Source organism: Apteryx rowi, unplaced genomic scaffold, assembly GCF_003343035.1.
Source record: "Apteryx rowi isolate R43461 unplaced genomic scaffold, aptRow1 scaffold_830, whole genome shotgun sequence".
In the NCBI taxonomy this organism is placed as follows: domain Eukaryota; kingdom Metazoa; phylum Chordata; class Aves; order Apterygiformes; family Apterygidae; genus Apteryx; species Apteryx rowi.
Window position 1 is genome coordinate 240,108 of NW_020451128.1, and position 17,921 is coordinate 258,028.

The 17,921-nt window shown below is 56.8% G+C and overlaps 1 protein-coding gene and 1 long non-coding RNA gene across 5 annotated transcripts; one reads left to right on the forward strand and one right to left on the reverse strand.

Annotated features, from left to right (window-relative positions):
* The first annotated feature begins 462 nt into the window (after window positions 1–462).
* Window positions 463–2,277, forward strand: LOC112977453. The gene is made up of 2 exons (XR_003257503.1): window positions 463–879; window positions 1,544–2,277. It is a non-coding gene; the product is annotated as an uncharacterized LOC112977453 (long non-coding RNA).
* A 759-nt stretch (window positions 2,278–3,036) lies between these two features.
* SAE1 (SUMO1 activating enzyme subunit 1) lies at window positions 3,037–17,915 on the reverse strand. 4 transcript variants are annotated; one of them, XM_026089821.1, is made up of 10 exons: window positions 17,815–17,915; window positions 15,086–15,197; window positions 14,255–14,404; window positions 13,308–13,481; window positions 11,760–11,902; window positions 11,241–11,340; window positions 8,290–8,395; window positions 6,267–6,411; window positions 4,386–4,455; window positions 3,037–3,402 (listed from the first exon to the last, which is right to left on the reverse strand). In XM_026089821.1, the coding sequence occupies exons 1-10, from the start codon at window positions 17,913–17,915 to the stop codon at window positions 3,310–3,312; spliced, it is 1,194 nt and encodes a 397-aa protein (XP_025945606.1). In that variant the 3' UTR covers window positions 3,037–3,309. The 4 variants fall into 4 exon arrangements, with proteins under 4 accessions (XP_025945606.1, XP_025945607.1, XP_025945608.1 ...); XM_026089822.1 differs by lacking the exon at window positions 17,815–17,915 and adding an exon at window positions 16,744–17,022; XM_026089823.1 differs by lacking the exon at window positions 14,255–14,404.
* Between the last annotated feature and the right edge of the window lie 6 nt (window positions 17,916–17,921).

The window sequence follows — 17,921 nt, forward strand, 5'->3', positions numbered from 1 at the left end:
GGGCGCGAGGCTCATCCTCGTCCCCACCCCTATCCCTGTCCCCATCTCCATCCTCATCCTCGTCCCTATCCCTGTCCCTATCTCCATCATCCTCCTCATCCCCATCCTTATCCCTGTCCCCATCCCTATGCCTGTTCCCATCCCCAACCTCATCCTCGTCCCCACCACGGGCGCTGAGCCCGGCCAGGACAGTGGCCAGCACCGGCCTCGCGCCCCTGGCGCGGAGGCTCCTGCGCCGTCCCGGCTGCCCCAAGCCGCCCTCATGCTCGAGTAAACACCGCCGCGGCCGCCGCCGCCGCCTTGCCRTCCGCGCTGCGTGCCGGCAGCCTCCCGCCTCCGCCGGGGCCCCACGCGCTCGCGGCCGGCAGGAAGGCGGCTGGCGGGCAGCGCGCAGGGTGGCGGGGCGCGCGCCCGTGCCGGCAAGCCGGGGCATGTCCCACCTGCCGGCGGCCCCGGTGCCGGGAGCGCGGCGCGGGCCGGGCGCCCCCGCCGTCCCCCCCGGCCGTGGCGGCGGGAATTGTTCTGGGCTTTCCTGTTGACGAGCCCTGGTGCCTGGCTTTGCCGGGCTTTGCATCCTGTCCCAGCCGGCCCCGCGCCAGCGCGGGCTGCGCAGCCGGCCGAGCCAGGGCCGCCGGGCATCCGTGCCCCCCGCCCCTCCAGCGCCCCGGCTGGCTCTGACCTCGCCGCTCCCGCTCCGCAGGAGAGTTTCAGCCCACGGAGGACGACGGGCTGGAGGGGGAGGAGCTGCCCGCGGAGCCGACCCGCGAGGCGGCCGTGCCCAACGGCCACGTGCCCGGGGAGCCCCCGAGCCTGGAGCAGGAGCTGGGAGCCCGCCTGCGCAGCCTGGGCGACGCCTTCCAGCGGGCGCTCGAGCAGCAGGTGAGCTGGGGCCGGCAGGGGCTCGGGGGGACGCTGGGGCAGAGCGGCTCTGCGGGAAACCCATGACTCCCAGACCTCTTCCTCCGTCTCCTTCCTTCCCCACCCCAAAAAGTCCTGGTTTCTGCCCCCAGCCACCTCCCCGCTGCCGGTCAGGGCGGGAACCCGGGAGTCCTGGYGCTGCCTGCAGCTGCCCTCGTGTGCCCTGGCCTTGGCCGTGGGGCCTGGGCGTCCCGTGACCCCCCGGACTCTCCGCGCCACCTCCGGGCACGCGGCCGGTCTGCAGCGGCGGCTCCCTCCCCCTGCGGAGCAGCCGGCTTGTTTGCGCGGGGAGGGAGCGGGGCCGYGGAGCCCCGGGCGGGCGGGCGCGAGCCAGCCAGCCGCTGACTCACAGCCTATAAATAGCACCGTGTATATAAGGCTGGGAGCGAGCACGAGCGCTCAGTGCGAGGGCGGGCGGCAGGGAGCTGGGGTGGGACCAGCCCTGCGCCTTCCAGTGCCCTGCAGCCGGGGCCGCCCCTGAAAATCGCAGCACCGCCTCGCTGGAGCCCGCCGCTAACCTCAGCGGTCGGAGCGGGCGGCAGCCGGGACGCCCGGTTCCCCTCCCCGYGCCGGTCTCCTCTCCGGCGGTGCCGCAGCGCTGACCCGCCCTGCTCTGTCCCGGCAGCACCAGGAGCACCGGCGCCGCGGTGCCTTCTGGGGTCACGTCTACCACTTCGTGTCGCAGCTGCTGGGGGCCCTCTACAACCTGCAGGGAGACGCGCTGCCCGCACGGGAGCCGAACTAAGCTGCGCGCCGGGCTGCCGCAGGACGCGTGCCTACCGGGGTCAACCCACCCTCTACAGACTGGAGCAAAAATGTAGCGCGGCCAGAGGCCCCCCTCCGTGAACCAAAACTGCCTGGTGCTGTGACTCCTGCAGGGCCTCGTTTGTGCTGCATCCCCCCTCCCCGTGCTGGGCACTTTCTATTTATTTATTTATTGTTCTGCTGTGGAAGGCGGGTTGGGAGCCCCAGGCGGGGGGACGCACGAGGCGGCCGCGAGCAGGTGCAGGCTGCGGTGCTGGGGGCTGCGAGCGCGATTCCTGCGATCGCAGTTGCTGCTGCCTGGTGCTGCCCCACGTGGCTCCTGTCCGGGATTCCCCTTCCCCGGCCCTGGGGGGGGGCGCTGCTCCTGGACGCAGCAGCAGCTCGGGAGCGCGGGGGGTGGCTGTAGCACTTTGTACATACTGTATGTTGGATCTGTACATAGATGGGGAGGTGTGGGGAACTGTACATTATATATACTGGGTGGCACTGTGTACATAGGGGAAGGAGGGGAGACTGTACATTTGGGAACACACCTGCTGTACATGATCAGTTACTTTTTTTGTACGTTTCTTTTCAATAAAATGAATTTAAGCAGATGGTAGTCCTCTGTTGCCCTGGGGGGGGGGTGGGGTGGAAGACGCTTGGGCTGCCACAGCAGCGGGGCAGTGATATCAAGAACCGAAAGCCACAGGGCTCTCCACTGCAGCACTAAGGATACTCCCAGCACCCAACGCACAGGGCCAGGGCCACAGCAGCAGCTTCGCTTCCCCCTGCGATCTGGGGCAGGGTGTTCTGCCCCCACGGAGGCAGTTTCTCCCTACCCCAGTCCCTGGTGGAGGGGGCAGCCCTGGTACGGTCCTCTCCCTGGAGGAAGCCAAGTCTCAAACTTGGCCATTCTCCTTGGGCCTGAAGTCAAGCCTGGGCTCCAGGCCCCTCCCTGCTAAGTGGTACTTAGCAGGGCTATTTTAACACTAATTACTTCCCAAAGCTATAGATAGGAGCAGTAGGCTGGCGCCCTCTGCATCTCCCCACATGTCCCTGGGGCTTCCCCACTGGGTGCTCTGGTGATGCCCACAGCCAGGAAAGACCAGCAGTGTCATGCTTTGAAGAGGGAAGCAGCGCTGTGCTGCCCAGGAGACAAGCGGTTAGGGCCCCAGTCCTGCAAACGGGGAACTGCAATCCCCAAGGATTCCTTGCCTGTTTGCACCTTTCCACCAGGCCAGGGCTTGGGTTGGCTCAGCCTTTGCTGGATAAACCAGGCTGGGCTCAGACTTTTTCCTACCTGTGTGCAAGTGGCAGCCAGCTCAGAGAGCAATGGGTCACCCCTAGCCCCATAGCCTGGAATAAACCACCTTGGAAATAAGATTTTATTAAACAACTCAAAAACCATACAGAACAAGTCAGATGACCGCCATGCCCCTCTCCCCCCAGATCTGGCCTAAGGAAACTCTTAGCACAGCTCTGGGAGGGAGTCACTGTCCTGTCCCCTTCAGGGCTCTCCCTGCAGCAGGRTGCACACGGCCTGGTTCGGGGATAAAACCAGCAGCGAAGACTGGGAAGTGCCCGAGCCTGATGCTGACCTGGACTGTGGGGCTCCCAGGGCACCAGATAGGGGCAACCCTGGGCTCACTTGGGGCCCAGGCACTCAACAATCCCATTCCCTTTGATGCCATCGAAGAAGAAGAAGTTGTTGTGGGGTGGGTCCCGCTGGGACAGGGCCTGGGGGAAGAAGGAGAGTTGGTTACTAGAGCAATCGGACCCGTCCATGAAAAAAACCTGGCCCAGCACCACAGCCAGGCCTGCAGGTCCCTCACACTTCATTTGCCAGGTGGCACCGAAGCCCAAGTCCCCCCACGCACTGCTGCTTGCCGATACAAGGCAAGGGTCACAAGGTATTTCAGAGAAACTTCAGGTACCCCAGGGTACACCAGGGTCCAGGAGTCAGGCCTGTGCTGGTTGAGGGAGGGAAGCACCGTTCCCTGCCAGGAGAAGGGTGCGGCTGTGCTGGAGAGACATTAAGAGCCTGCCGGCCAACGAAGGCTTTTATCAGCCCGGAGCAGAGGGCCTGGGATTCTGGAGACAGAGCCCGGCTCCCCACCCTCCCCAGCAGGCGCATCCCCATGCCCACATCACCGCAAAACAGGCACCTGCTGCTGCGCGGGGCACAGAGAAAGCAGGACCGCTGGCCCCTGGCAGCGGCACAGGAAGCCGAGCCTGCGCTCTCAGCACACCTCAAGCCACTTCAAAGCAGGCAGCCGAGGATGCTGGGCCCGGAGGGCAGGAGAAAGCGGTGCAAGGTGAGGGCAAAGGACATTGTGCTTCCAACAAAGTGGCGCTGGACAGGGATTCCAGACACGCCCAGCGATGGGAATCCACRGGGCTGCGCAAGCCTCGCCATCAGAAACGGGACCCTGGCCCGCAGCTGTGCCAGGCAGTGGGGAGGGAGCCAAGGCCRGGACCGCAGAGCCTCCGCCCAACACCTCCGCTGGCAAGGCTGCGAGGCAGGTGCTTCCCAGGAAACGGGCCTGTGGGGAGCAACGGACCAGAAGGAAGAGCGCGTGCTGACCTGAGCCTTCCCCAGGTGCCGTGGCTGGCCGGCCCCACCACCCCACTGCAGCCCCGGAAGGACTGGGGAGTGCAGACCCCCACCCCGGRCAGCCTCCTCCAACCTGACAGGCATCGCCTCCCCGGAAAGTCGCTACCTTGACAACCTCCTGCCCCAGGACTCCTCCGACCACTGCACACACGGGAGCCATTTCAGAGAAGCAATAGCTGGAAGGAATAAAGGCAGAGTCAACAACCAGAATCCGGATGCCAAGGCCATCCCGATTTCCCAGAGAGGAGGAAACACCAGCCACAAACAGGACTTCTAGCTCCTCGCAAAGCGGGGCAAGAACCAGGAGAAGCTTCTCAGTCTAACTGAGCAAGTCCCAGAGATTGAGGTTTCTCAGCAAGAAGGCCAGAATGCAAGAGGGGCCCCGGGACTCAGATCTCTGCCCCAAGTCCAGCCCCTGGGGCTGGTGCTACAACCATCACTCTTCTACCGGGCCAGGCAGAGACTGGGGGAGCAGCGGGGCCCTCGGGCAGAGGCTGGCAGAGCAGGTGCACCTTGCTGCAAGGTGCTAGTGAGAAGATACAGAGTGCGGGACTCTGGGGGTGATGGGGACAGCGAGGGGCTGGGAAGCCAGCTGGAGCGAGCCAGGCACCCTGCTGAGCTGGACTTGGGGAGGGACACACCAAGGCCGCTTCCGCCCCAAGCTCTCATTAGACACACACGCATCCCATCCCAGCCCCCTGCATGCTTCGTGCGACCCTGCTAAAAATAGCACCCTTGAAATGTCTGCCGTGTGCCCGGGGCACATTCTCGCCATTCCTGATGGCACACAGCGGCCCGCGGGGTCGACAGGCAACTCCCAGACGTAGGGGCAGCCGGGCGGCGTGTGGCAACATGCAGGCGGGGACCGGGAGTTCCCAGCCACGGTGAATGCGTGTGGGCGAGATGGACCSTCCCAGGCCCTGCACCAAGGAGCACAGAGTCACCAGAGCCTGCTGACACCACTTCCCAGTGCCACAGTGAGGACACGGAGCTCCCTGCCCCAGGGCTGCTGCAACAGCCACGAGAGGGGCAGCTAGGACAGGGCTTTCCCTACTCCAGGGTACACTGCATTGTGGTCCCACGACCCCATGGAGCCGCCTGGGACTGGTCCCAGCCCATACGTAGCTGCGCAGGGTCCCGCAGTCAGTCTGTCGGAACAGGCTGGTGTCTGGCCCTCATTCAAGCCAGTCTGACAGGAGTAGCAGGGACAGCGTCACGCACTGTCTGCTTTTGGCCCACAGGACGGCACCAAGGCCTTGGGAAAGGAGGTGGACCTCCTCCAACAAGCCATTAATCCCTGCTGGGGTGTGACGCCCTGGCCTGCACAGTGAGGTGGAACCGGCAGCGCGCAAGATGACCCAGAGCAAAGGCAAGGACGTGCAGCCCTCACACGCAGGCAGCACAGCCAGACAGCTCAGGTCACCGGCAATGCTGAACCTTGGTGCTCAGCAGGATTCGCAGTGAGCGGGGGAGGATCAGCGCACGGTGCCAGCCCAGGGGCTCGAGAGGCGAGCATCCTGCACACCCGCCCTGGGAGAGGAGCCGTGCCTCCCACACAGCGGGAGAACGCTGAAGTCTGCCTCACAAGGAGGGCAAACTTTCTCTTCCTTCCGACTCCCCGAGGGCCCCTGCCAGGAGAAGCTGCACCATCAGGACTTTCCTATGAGGACATCAGTCCAGTGAGGCCCAGGCATGAGAAAGCCCAGCTCCTTTTGAGGGTCACATCCTTAAGAGTAGACTGCCGTCCTCCCACGGGATGCTTAGTGCTCTCTTCTGAAAGGCTCGTGGTGAACCAGGGATCAGACAAGGAACTGAAAACTGCCTGAGCTCCTACACCATTGAGCACAGCTCCTGGCAAGCCACTCAGAAGGAACAATCCCAACCACCCTCAGCGTTAGTGGCTGGTGATGTGCCAGGGACACGATCATCTGCCACCAGCCACACTAGGCTGGGCTGTCCTCATCCCACACTGCTACGTTCAACACACCTGATGAAATCATCTGGCAGAAGGTCCATACTGACGCCCAGWGAGTCCAGCACGTCACTGCGGATCTGGAGCAGCAGCTTGGAGTCCTCAGCGTAGCTTTGGGGCAAAGGATCTCGGCCTTTATCTGTCCGGAATTTCAGCAGCACTGGGAGAGGGAGACACTGTCACAGCTCTGACCCACATGAGCACAGTTGGCCACCCTAAGGAAAAGCACCCATCCCAATTTCTCTGATTGGGCTTCCAGCCAGTGACTCTACTGGACTGCTGTCACCATCCCAAGCCCTGCTCCCCTTGGGGTACAGGATTCCCTGGGAAACAAAGTCTCCAGTCATGGTCATGCCAAGCAATTCCTCGTACCACAGCAATCCAGGGCGGCTCTGATCAGGTCAGACGGGGAATGCTGCTGACACGCTGGCCTGCCTGATAACTGCGATAACGGCCTCACCCCGCAGACAGGAAAAGCCCTGGGTTTGCACATTTCTGCGGAGCAGCAGGTAATGAAGCTGAAGAGACAGGCTAGGCCCCAAGATACATCTTCCAAGCCCCAGCAGATCTAGGGGGAGAGTGGTGTTTATCTGGGCCCTGTGCCCACTGCTGGCTCCACGCATCCGGGTGAGGAGCAGGGAGGCTGGCACTCTGCAGATGCCTGCCTGACCACATCTGAGGGGATGCGAGGGGGCTGCTGGGAGAGCTGCCAAGAAGCCCAGCGTGCTTGCCGTGAGCTAGGGAAAAGCAAACAGGAGCAGCAACTTCATGTCTTTCTTTTAGGAGCATCAGCACTTCTCAGTTGGCTGCAGGTCAAAAGCAGAGGACACCTCCTACACAGAGCCGGCACCTTGGGAGAATGGCAGGGACCACGGAGATGGCTGAAAGCCCAGTTAAAGGGACTTCGACTAAAAAAATAAAAGTCAGGCAGCTGATCAGCCTCCACAGCAGAGCCAGAGGGCAACTTCGGAGTCTACTGCCCCATTTTGGGCTGTCATGCTGAAACAGCTGTCCAAGCCGCAGAACAGCACACTGGCTCTCCCCAAAGGGTGCAGTACAGTCGCACATTCACTTGCCCATGCTCTGAGCTGGAAGCTACCTTAATGCAGCGTTCTGCCCACCTAACAGAGAAAACTCACGTAGCCAGCATGAGCCCATGAAGTGCGCTCCAAACCTTCCCCATGTGGGGAGGCGACAGGCTCCGAAACACTCGGGATAGCTCACCGAGGCCTGACTTTCCACAGACATCTTGGCAGGAGACACCCGCAACCCAAACAGAGCCCAGCAAGCCAGCAGAAGGGCCAAGAGCTTACAGCAAGAAAGGGAGATGAGTCTGAGCCCTGAAGGGCACAGCCCCGGTTCCCCCCACGCAGTGCTGCTGTTAACCCACCTCTCCTTGTCTGCCCATGCGAGGGACTCGCCATGTCCCCCCGCTCAGGGGAAAGCAGGGCTACTACTAACCTGGGAGCCAGCACCAAACCTCACCGGAAAACCCTGCTTCACCAAGGCTGCAGCCTGTTCGGGCCCTGCCACCGGAGCGGGGGGTGCTGGAGGGAGAGGGCAACAAGCAAACCGCATGATGGGGCTGAGCTGTGCCCTTGGGGCTGGTGGGGCACTTCCGTTCCAGGGAGAAGGCTGTTTCCAGTCGCCCAGGTATTTTTAGCTCACTGCAGTTATGGTAAACTTGCAATAACCTCAAAGCCAACAAATCAAAGCTAGCTCTTGCCACAGGAAGCATCTCGTGCTCACTTGCTGAACGGAGCTTGGCACTTCCCAGGCAGATTTAGCACTGATGGGGAGTGTCCACCTGGTCTTGCAACTAGCTGACATCAGACAAAGATGACAGCATGAAAAGGTCCCGATCCTGGCAGAGAGAGGCAGTCCTGCCAAATGCACAGATCTGCGTAGAATCCACAGCTTTGTGAGGGGGAACAGAGCTCTTTGCATCCCAGGATGAGGAAAGGAGACACAGGGAACAGACGAGCCTCCTCAAGGCAGCAGGAACCACACACACACTAGTGAATGGGTCACTGCTTACCTTGGAGCAGGAAGTAATCCGGAGTGGTGCGTTTCAGCGCTGCCTTTGCCTTCTCACTGCTCCAGTCAACAGCCAGGGCCTCCTTAAGCTGGCAGAAAACCACCCGCTGCAATGGGAGAGAGAGTGTATCTGTGGGGGGGGGCTAACAGAGAGGAGCCCTCTCAACCTCTGCCAAAAGCCCAGAGCAAAGCCCTGGGCAGCTTTCCAGTCCGTGTGTCCTCCCCTGTCAAGGCAACCCTGCACAGTGGGGCCAGACTGGACCCAAATTGCTCAGGCTACTCCTATTTCCACAGCCCTCATAAATCTCACAAGAATGTGTCTCTTCTGGCACAGCCTGGTCTGCCCAGGGGTCCCCTCTAGCACCCACCAGCTGCTATTCTTCAGCTTGCTCCTACAGGCCTGCTTCTGCTTCCCACCCCTGCCCGCGACTCCCCGTCTGCTCAGCACGGGACCTGCCCCACACGTCAGTGCCTACCCCGGCAGCCCCCTCTCCCCGCGCTCGCGGATTCAGCGTTGCAGACCCCATGGGACGCGCTGTCTGGTGCAGGGGGCTGCTGCTGCACCAGGCCAGGAAACCATGTGGTGGGGCTGTTGAGTGGCAGAAACGGTTTCAGCGCTCCATTTGGTGGTGCCACAGCCCAGGCTTGACAGCACAAGGGTCCCTTTGAGATGAGGTCAGTAAATTAAATGCTGGTGAGCAGCAATGCAAGGGCTGAGAACAAAGGCTGCATTCTTCTCCCCTTTGTCAGCACGAGGGCATGACATGCTGCTGCTTGTTTGTGTTGGCCTGTCAGTGTCTGGCCAGTGGGGCAGGCCAGCTCTCGCATGCGTCCCCTGTTCAACTCGGCAACYGGACGGCAGGCCGGCAGAGCAAGGCTATGCCTCGTGCCCCATATGGGGACGAGCACAGGAGCCAGGTCACGAGCTGGTCTGCAGCAGTGAGAGCACATGCCTGCCCACGGGAAGATAATCAGCTTTTTCATGTAGCTTCTGCCAGAGGGCAGGAGGGAGACAGAAGGAGACCAAGACTACTCAACTCTCTGTGCATTTGCACAGCACACTGTCCTCTGCATCCATCCATCGCACAAAGCCCTAGAACCACATCTCTGCAAAGCTTCTGGGTTGCCCAACAGGAGAATGTTTCAGTGACTCATTCTCCTAATTAAAACATTTTAAGGTAATGATAACCAGTCCTCAGAGTCTTAGCCAGCCTTTAGCTTAGCCCAGGATGGAGTTTACAAAGCACTCTGTTGGCCTAACGCCAGAGTCTTTAGAAACACCAACTCCAGTCCTCAGAGGCACTAAACAAACAAAGAGGGGAGAACCTAAACTAAGGTTTGAAACTCTCACTGACACAAACTCTGCCCTGCTTGGAGGACCTGCTCTTGGAAGTCACTGATCAGACCACGAACAGACCAGAGAAAGGCCTAGCAGAGCCCACTCTGCAACCCAGAGCCCAGGCCCCTTCTTGGCACGCAGCATTTACCCCAGTTGTTGCGTTCCACCTCACTGCTCCATCACTTCGACCTACACACATCCCTAACTCAATCAGCAGGAATTTGTGGACCTTGTCTCCCAGCAGGGATCTATCAGATCGTCCTCATATTCCAAATGCCAGACCGTTACAGCACACCACAGCTCAAAGTCACTCAGGAGGTGCAGGAAGTGGCAATGCTCCATGAGACTTTTAGTTCCATACTGCACAGAGCTTGTTCAAGGCACTGGCATCTCAGAAACTATCTGCAGGAATTCGCTGTATCTTAAACCTGAGCCCGTAATGCTCGGAATCGCAACCCCAATTGTGGGAGGGCGACAGCTGGCTTGAACGGCATCTAGGGAATATTCCCATACCTTCCAATCCAGCCCAGCGTGGGGGGAAGCTGCACTGAACACCCCGTAACTGACGGGCAGGAGAAAGGGACACAAAAGGCCGTTAATCTGCTGGCTCAGTTTGCATTCTCCTCATAGCCAGATAAAGTAGAGGGGATTTCCACTCCGGGGCCAGCGTGCACTTACTGCCCCGTTAAACTTCCAGCTGCGAGACCAAAACAATGCCCAGGCCGGAGGCATTTGAATGTGAAAGGCTTTGCTTTGGAGCAGATTCCCCTGAAGACATGGAAACCCTTCACACCCAGGCCACAAGTCACACTTACAAGGGAGCTCAGCTATCAGTTGACAGCAGCAACAATGCAGCTTTTATGGCCTCTCCATTTGGGTGCAAAGACCTTGCTGACACACAAAAGCTGGAGCCCCTAGTTGAGGCTGTTCCGACTCCCCTTCCCCCACAAAGGCAGTTACACCAGTATAAAGGTGCTTTATACCAGTACAGCCACAACCATACAGGAAAGAAAACAGCCTTTACTGAGGTGAGAGCACTCAAACCAACAGCGGGGCCCTCAGTGTTCATAAGCATCCACATTCAACGTAGCTCCAGAGTCCCGAGATGCTGCTGAGTAAGCTGAACCCCACATGCACACGCAATAACTGTATCTGCATAAAAATCTCACAGTAGCTAAAACTGCTCCCTCCCCCCCCCCGAACTCCAAGATAATCCCAAAAGATGAGCACCAGGCCTCCACAAAGCACCATGAATTTATCACTTGCCAACAAGGACTAAACAGCAATGCAGTGTAAAGATCCCACTCACAACACACTTGAAACCCACCTGGAGTGTCTGAAAAGCCTCCAGCTCTCCATCCTATCCATCACGATGAGGCTGAAAATATCCTATTCTGCGGCTGAACTACCAGAATAACCCTTCAGTTCTCCCCAGGCCAAACCTGCRTGCCCCAAAGTCTTCTCTCCACTTCCTAAACCATCTCCTTGCTTTTGCCTCAGGGGACACAAGATACAGGCATGTGACACACCACTCTAGCATATGGCTATCTGCAGGCATAAAGCTTCCTTGTGCCTTGGGCCTCACAGCTCTCTACAGGGACTGTTCTGTGTACCTTTTTCACCATGGTTGTCTCTGATGAATCAAGCTTGGCTTTCTTGGTGTCCGGCCCATCTTCTACTCCTGGGCTGACTTTGGTGACCTTGGTTTTCTCTCTACAGAAAGGGGAGGAAAAATTTATCAGAGCTGCTCTCGGGCAGGGAGRAGGCTGAGATCTGTACTCATTCTGTTGCTCAGCTGCAAAGGGCAGGTTTAGCAGATGCTTAGTGTCTTTCAGTGGAGTCTGCAAGATTTAATGCCTGCAGAGCCCAGAAGCAGGCAGCTTCCCCAAAGGGGCAAAGGCTACTGCAGACACAACGCAAGCCCAGCAGAGAAGTTTTGTGCAAACAGACCAGCTCACAGCAGGAATGGTGTGACAACCCAGACACCCGTAGCTCCAGCCACACCTTTTCCAGTGCACGGCACTGGCTATGCCACACACACTGATGCCCATCACAGACCTCCTATGACCCTTCTGCACACCCAGTTCTCCTCTTACCACCTGCCCAGTCTAGGCCACGAAACCCGGACTTACTCCACAAACTCGTGCTCCCCCAAGTTGGCAAACATATAGCCATGGTAACCAAAGACGTCGCCAGTGAAGAACTTGATGCTGTTCTTGTGGCAAATCTGGTCAATCTTCACCATAACATCCCGGGAGCAGCACGTTAGGCAGACCTGCAGGCACAGAGTCATTCTTCTTAGCACAAGTTGAATGTTTACCAACCTGCACCCCCTCCCTCCTTAGGTGAGCCACTGTGGGATTACTATTCCACGCTGGGGTGTGAAATCTTCCCTCCCTTCCTGGACAGTTGGGAAGGTTTCAGGTAGAATTGTCATTTCATTCACAGTGGGACACTGAACAGTGCTCAGAGCAATTATCAATTTTCCTTCCTGTCACACTAAATTCTGATGAAAACACTGGGTAATTCCAGGAGCCTCCTCTCCAGGGATAATTAGGAGGTTAGGGGTAGCAGAATCAAGTTTCTGGACAAAGCAGGATGGTTCCTGAAGGCAAGAATTTGGCAACAAAGCTAAATGCAGATATTTTCCATTTAATTGAAATTCAGGGCCTGTCCCATCTGGGAACCGAGCAGGGTACATACCCTCAAACAGTTCCCTACAGGGACACACTATTACAAAATAGTCAGAGCGCTTTATGTCCCACTTAACAGCTATGTTTGCTGCAAGCACAATCCCTTACATGCTCCCCCCCATCTGCCAGCGTCAGGGCTGACACCTTGAAGTCAACCAGAGAAGACAGGAACAGGCAGTTAATTCACATGAGCTGTGAGACCTGGATGTGCTCCTTGTTCTCCCAAGACAGTCCGCTTTCTTCCCTTCAAAGCTGCTGCCTGATTTTCACAATCCAACATGAGCACAGAGAGCAGAATTGGGAAAACATGCACACTGCAGTTACTAGAACTACTATCACATCACACCCAGAAAGCTGTCAGCAGGCAGCCACTGTCTGATGCAACCTACAGAGACCAGAAGGGGAACAGATGCCATTTATGAACAGTCAGCCAGAGCAACCTGTAACTGCAGCATTACAACTTGTGCTGTGAAGCAGCTGAACATGCACACACTAAACAAGCCATTCCACAGAAGCTCAACTACATAAGGCTCAAGGATACACAGCCCAATATTTTATCCTCAAAACTTGGAGCTAATCTAACCACTCTTGTCCAGAACAAAAAGAGCAATTAGCGCGGTATTGTCCCTTTAATTAAGACCTGTATTGTTGTGACTGCTCTGGAATTTTTTCCTATTCCCTCACCATTTAGTCTCTGCTCTCCCAACAACGTTGCACCAGCTCAAAGCCTTTTTCCTGAGTCCAACATATCAATACAAACCACCATGGAGAAATATTTTCAGATGTAAATGTGCCTTGGTGACTCAGCGTGCAACTGAATTGTAGCCAGTTTTAAACCGACAGAGGAGCATTTATACAAGCATTTGTACCACCTCAGTCAAATCAGTTCAAGACAACGCAAGTCCAACCAATGCAACTTAACTACAGGTAAGTCAACAAATACTAAGTCCCTCTTCCTCCAATCTTTCTTTCCCCCATGGCACTTACTGCATCGAACTGGGTGAAGAACTCTTCTGGCTTGTTCTCTACGCTCTCAGGGTCAGCCTTCACGTCCACCATGGGATTGAGATTCTGCGCCCGCTCCAAAGATGCTTCAGCTCTATTGCGGCCCAAGGAACCCACAGGGATCAGGAACTGAGCTCTAGTGTCCTCTTGAGAAACCTGAAATAGGAGAAAACAGAGAGAGACAAGTCTTCCCTGTGCTATTAACCATTCCCAGAATCACACAGGGCAGCAACACCCACAGGAGAACTACAGTAGATACATCGTAAACAGGAACTCACACATCCGAAAGGGGACAGCTAACCAGTGCTATCCTCACAGCAGGAGTATTGAAAGGCTCAGAGAAAAGTCGAGAGTCTCCTTAGGAGGAAGGATCCAGGGACAGGACCACTGCCCTGGGAAGGAAGGGCAGGTTTGAGGTTTTTAAGATGGTACCATTCCAGCAGATACTATTGCAGAGTGACTGCTTGGGTCCCTCCTTTCGCGTTCTCCCTTCACAATCCTTCGATTGCACCAAGTACCCATCTCTGCTTCAAGAACAACAGAGATCTCCATGCCCCCTTTTCGAAGGAACAGGGGGGACAGACAGCAGGCAGCACCCCCACATTTTTGCACTCCTTCCTCCCAGGACGATTCTCAGAGCTTGCAGATCACTTCGCCTGCTCCCGAGCTCAGAGCTCCCTCTTGTGCCTGAGGAGGCGCCAAGCTACCGCAGCGGGCAGCACGTCTGCAGCAGTCCCGCACCGCGACCTAGTGGCTGCGCTCGCAGAAGATGTGAGCGGCCGCAACTGAGGCTCCTGCGCAACCCCCCTGCTCTGTCTGGCCCTGGAGCAGCCAGTACTGCCACAAGCTCGTACCAGAAACACTGCGCATACAAAATCCCTCAAATATTCATCCCTCAAACCCTGCTGAAGGCTCCCTGAGCACCTTACACATCCTTGCCTGTGCCTCTTCCAAACGCAGAGAAGGGTTTCGTATGCTGTGCGGCACCTATGAATTTCAGTCATGCCTGGGCCTCCCATCTCCTGCGACAGCAGTGCGAGCTGCAGGGCACAAGGCTCCAGACCACGAATGGAAACCTGCTGCATGACTGACACAGACAGACTGAACAACCACAGGCTATTTAGAGGCCCCGGTTCCATGCAATTTGAGGCAAGAACGGAGCCCTAGTTGCTTTTCACACACTGTTACACTCTGTTAAACACCTGCAAAGCCCTAGATAAACACAGAAAGGGGCTGTTCAGACAAAGATAGAGGGGAGAGGCCTGGGTGGAGACCTGCTAGAGAAAGGCCACACACCCCGAGAATTAAGTGTGAGACTATGAGAGCAGGCTCCTCAGATCAGGGTACACAGCCACATGTGTGCAGGCAAGGACATCCAAAAGATAGCAGGGGAGGAACTGGGGAGCTGCGGTTCAGCCCTCAGCTTGACAGAGGGCAGATGAGCGCAGTCTGCTTACGTCTCTCTCAAATTTAGCTCCATGGCTGTCACAAGGAGACACACTAATGACTGAAAGTGCACGGGTATGGGATTTCTCTCTACAGACACTACATGCCCCCCTCCCCAGAAGGCACACCCCCCCCCACCCCGCAACAAAACACCTACTCCAGGAAGCAGTGAAGGAGTCCTCAAGCGCAGACACCCTATGCCCTCCGCACACCTACCAGTCCCCAGCAGGCTTTGGGAGCTTTGCTAATCACCCCCTCACCCCATGCCGACCAGCACTGCAGCCACAAGGAAGAGAGAAGCTGGAAGCTCCCACCTGCTGATGGTCCAGCATGGTCAGGCCTTTGACCCCTGCCAGGATGAGATTCTTTGCCACTTCTGCTCCAAGGCCTTTCATCCCCACCAGCAACACCCGGGAAGCTCGTAACCTGCAGCGAAAACACTTGGTCAGCGTTAACGGCTTCACTGGAGTCACCATGTTCCCGGGGGAAGGGGAAATCAACCACAGCACAAAACACAACGGGGCAATAAATACGTATCAATGACCAAAGAGGAAAGCTGKGCTAGCAAAGTAGCATCCCCGCCACCGGAGATGGAACTACAGCCTCTGAAATCACCATCACCTCCCAGCTGGGAAAACGTAACTAAGGAGGCAGATGTGAACGCTGGGCATTCACAGAAGCCCTGAACTGTGCGGAAAGTCAAGCTACAGCCCGATTCACTTGGCCCAGGCAGAACGGGAGAAGCTCAGGATCATTACAGGAGAGCCAAACAGGTCTGGTAGGACCTGAAAATTTCACAGCAGCATCAGGGAGAAGAGCAGAGGCAAATTTAACTGTGATACCTGATATGGAAGAAAAGAAAGAGAGATAGGAGCTGTTGGGAGTCAGCAATTTAAATAATTTGCAGAAAAGAGACTATTTGCAGTGAAAGAGGGGCTAAAATCAGTATTTACTGATAAAGCCTTGTACCGCTTTTCAGGGAACAAGGGGTGGACTCACAGGTTCATTACAACACCACAGTCTGAAGTTCCTAATAGCAAATTTGAATAGTCCAGCTGAGGTTTGGACCTCAGCCTCACTCACTGAAGGTGCACTGGGTTACAAGGCAACTGATTTGAATATATATATATATATATATATAATTAATGGAATAATATAATTAATGGAAATTATTTCTTTGCAAATATTTATTATGAGACCAAGTTATGTATGCAATTTCTAAGTTTTCAGAATACCTGAATGCTGTACTTCCCTTGCTTTTTAAATCAATTTAAATATTTTTTTATTAGAATTCTTTTGATTGACTAGGCTGTATTGTTTTTCTAACAAAATCAAGTTTATTCAGACTGCCTTAATAAGTAATCATCCAGACTGTCAGACAGAGTGGCTCTATCACGTAGGCCAGTTAAGCCAGGAGGTCACTGATGGGTGCTTTCTGGCCTCATGGTCTATTTCCATGCTTGTTTTCACTCTGCATCTAGCAGCACCATTACATTTGTGCCCATATTTCCGGTCTGCTCCATCTTCTCCCAAACACACACTATTGCTACTTTCAAGGTAACATCTAAGAAATTTAAAGCTGGCAGAAACCTGGACAGGCTGCAGAAAAGGACTGCAAAGATAACTTGAAAGCTGAAGAGGCCTTACAGAGAAGATATGGGCTGAACAAGAGGCTCTTTAGCAGAGAAAGAGCCAGAAACCAGCAGGTGGAAGCAGCTGCTTGGCAATCCCAGCTGGGAATGAACCAGAAGACTTTAACAATAGACACTAAGTAGCGGAACAGACTCTCTTGCAGATATGGTCATTATTTTTGTTATCTTCAACCCAAGGAGGCAAAGTTTTCACCAAATGTGCATTATCACCAGGCTCAAGTTTGGGTAAGATTTTCCAACCTGAACTGTGCAGGAGGTTGGAGAGAGCGCAGCCCTGAGGATCTAGGGACACACGAAGGGGTACAGCTTATAGCTCTCACCTGCCTGTTGCTAGTGACTGTATGAGACTGGAGAACCAAGCAGTCCCCCAGGCAGCCGCTAGCCAGGGCTCCCACACCTCTGCCAGCACTGCCCCAGCTGCATGGTGTGTGCACAGGCAGGGCAACTGGCCCAGGAGTTCCAAAGAGGAGGTTTAAAACTTCTCACAGGGTGTAGGCGGCAGCACGAAGATCAACATCTCATGCCGGACCACCGCAGGGTTTCTCCTGCTCCTCTGCCACCATCTCCTTGAGCACCTCTTCCCACTTCACCACCCTGTATCCCACCCCCTGCAACACCAGCCACTGCCCCCCAACCCAGCCGCTTCCTTCCTAGGGCCCTCATTTCCTAACACCCCTCTCCCAGGTACCCCAAGCCTCGGCCCCCATCTCCTGCTGCCCCAACCCCATCTCCTCCTCCTTCGGCTCTCCAGAACCCCGAGACCTCTAGAGACCTTACAAACCGCCACAAGCCCCTATAGACCTCGTGTGCCTACATACCCACCGCCAGCTATACAAACCTTCCTCAAGCCCCTACAAACCTCCTGCAGATCCCCCACAGTAGCTGCGGTCACTGCATAAGCCCCTACAGGCCCCTCACATTCTGTAGGACCCCCCAAACCTATATAGGGCCTCCCTAAGCCCCTACAGGCCCCTACCAAACACTGTAAGGACCACTTAACCCATATAGGTCCCCAGAAGCCACCATACGGGCCCCCCTAAACACTGTAGGGCCCCCCAGACCCCTATAGAGCCCCCACAAACCCATGCAGGGCCCCCCAAACCCCCAGGGGGCCTCCCAAAACACTGTAGAGTCCCCAACCCCCCCCCAAGGCCTCCCAAAATGCTGCAGGGCCACCCAAGCACGTAGAAGGCCTCCAAAACGCTGTAGGCCCCCCTAACTCCTTCAGCGCCCCTCCAGACCAACACAGCCCCCTGCCCCCAAACGCCGTCGGGCCCCCCAGCACCCCCAACCTCGCCCATCCAGGCCCCCTACGGGGCCCGCCCCCCACAGCCCCTCCGTCAGGCCCCTCCAGGGCCCCCCCGGCCCCTACGGCCCCCCGCCGAGCTGACCGCTTCTGGGCCTCAAGCCCCCAGAGCCGGATCTGCCGGTCATACTGCGCCGCCTCCTCCTCGCTGATGCCGCCGGGGCCGCCCTCCTCCTTCTCCACCATCCCGCC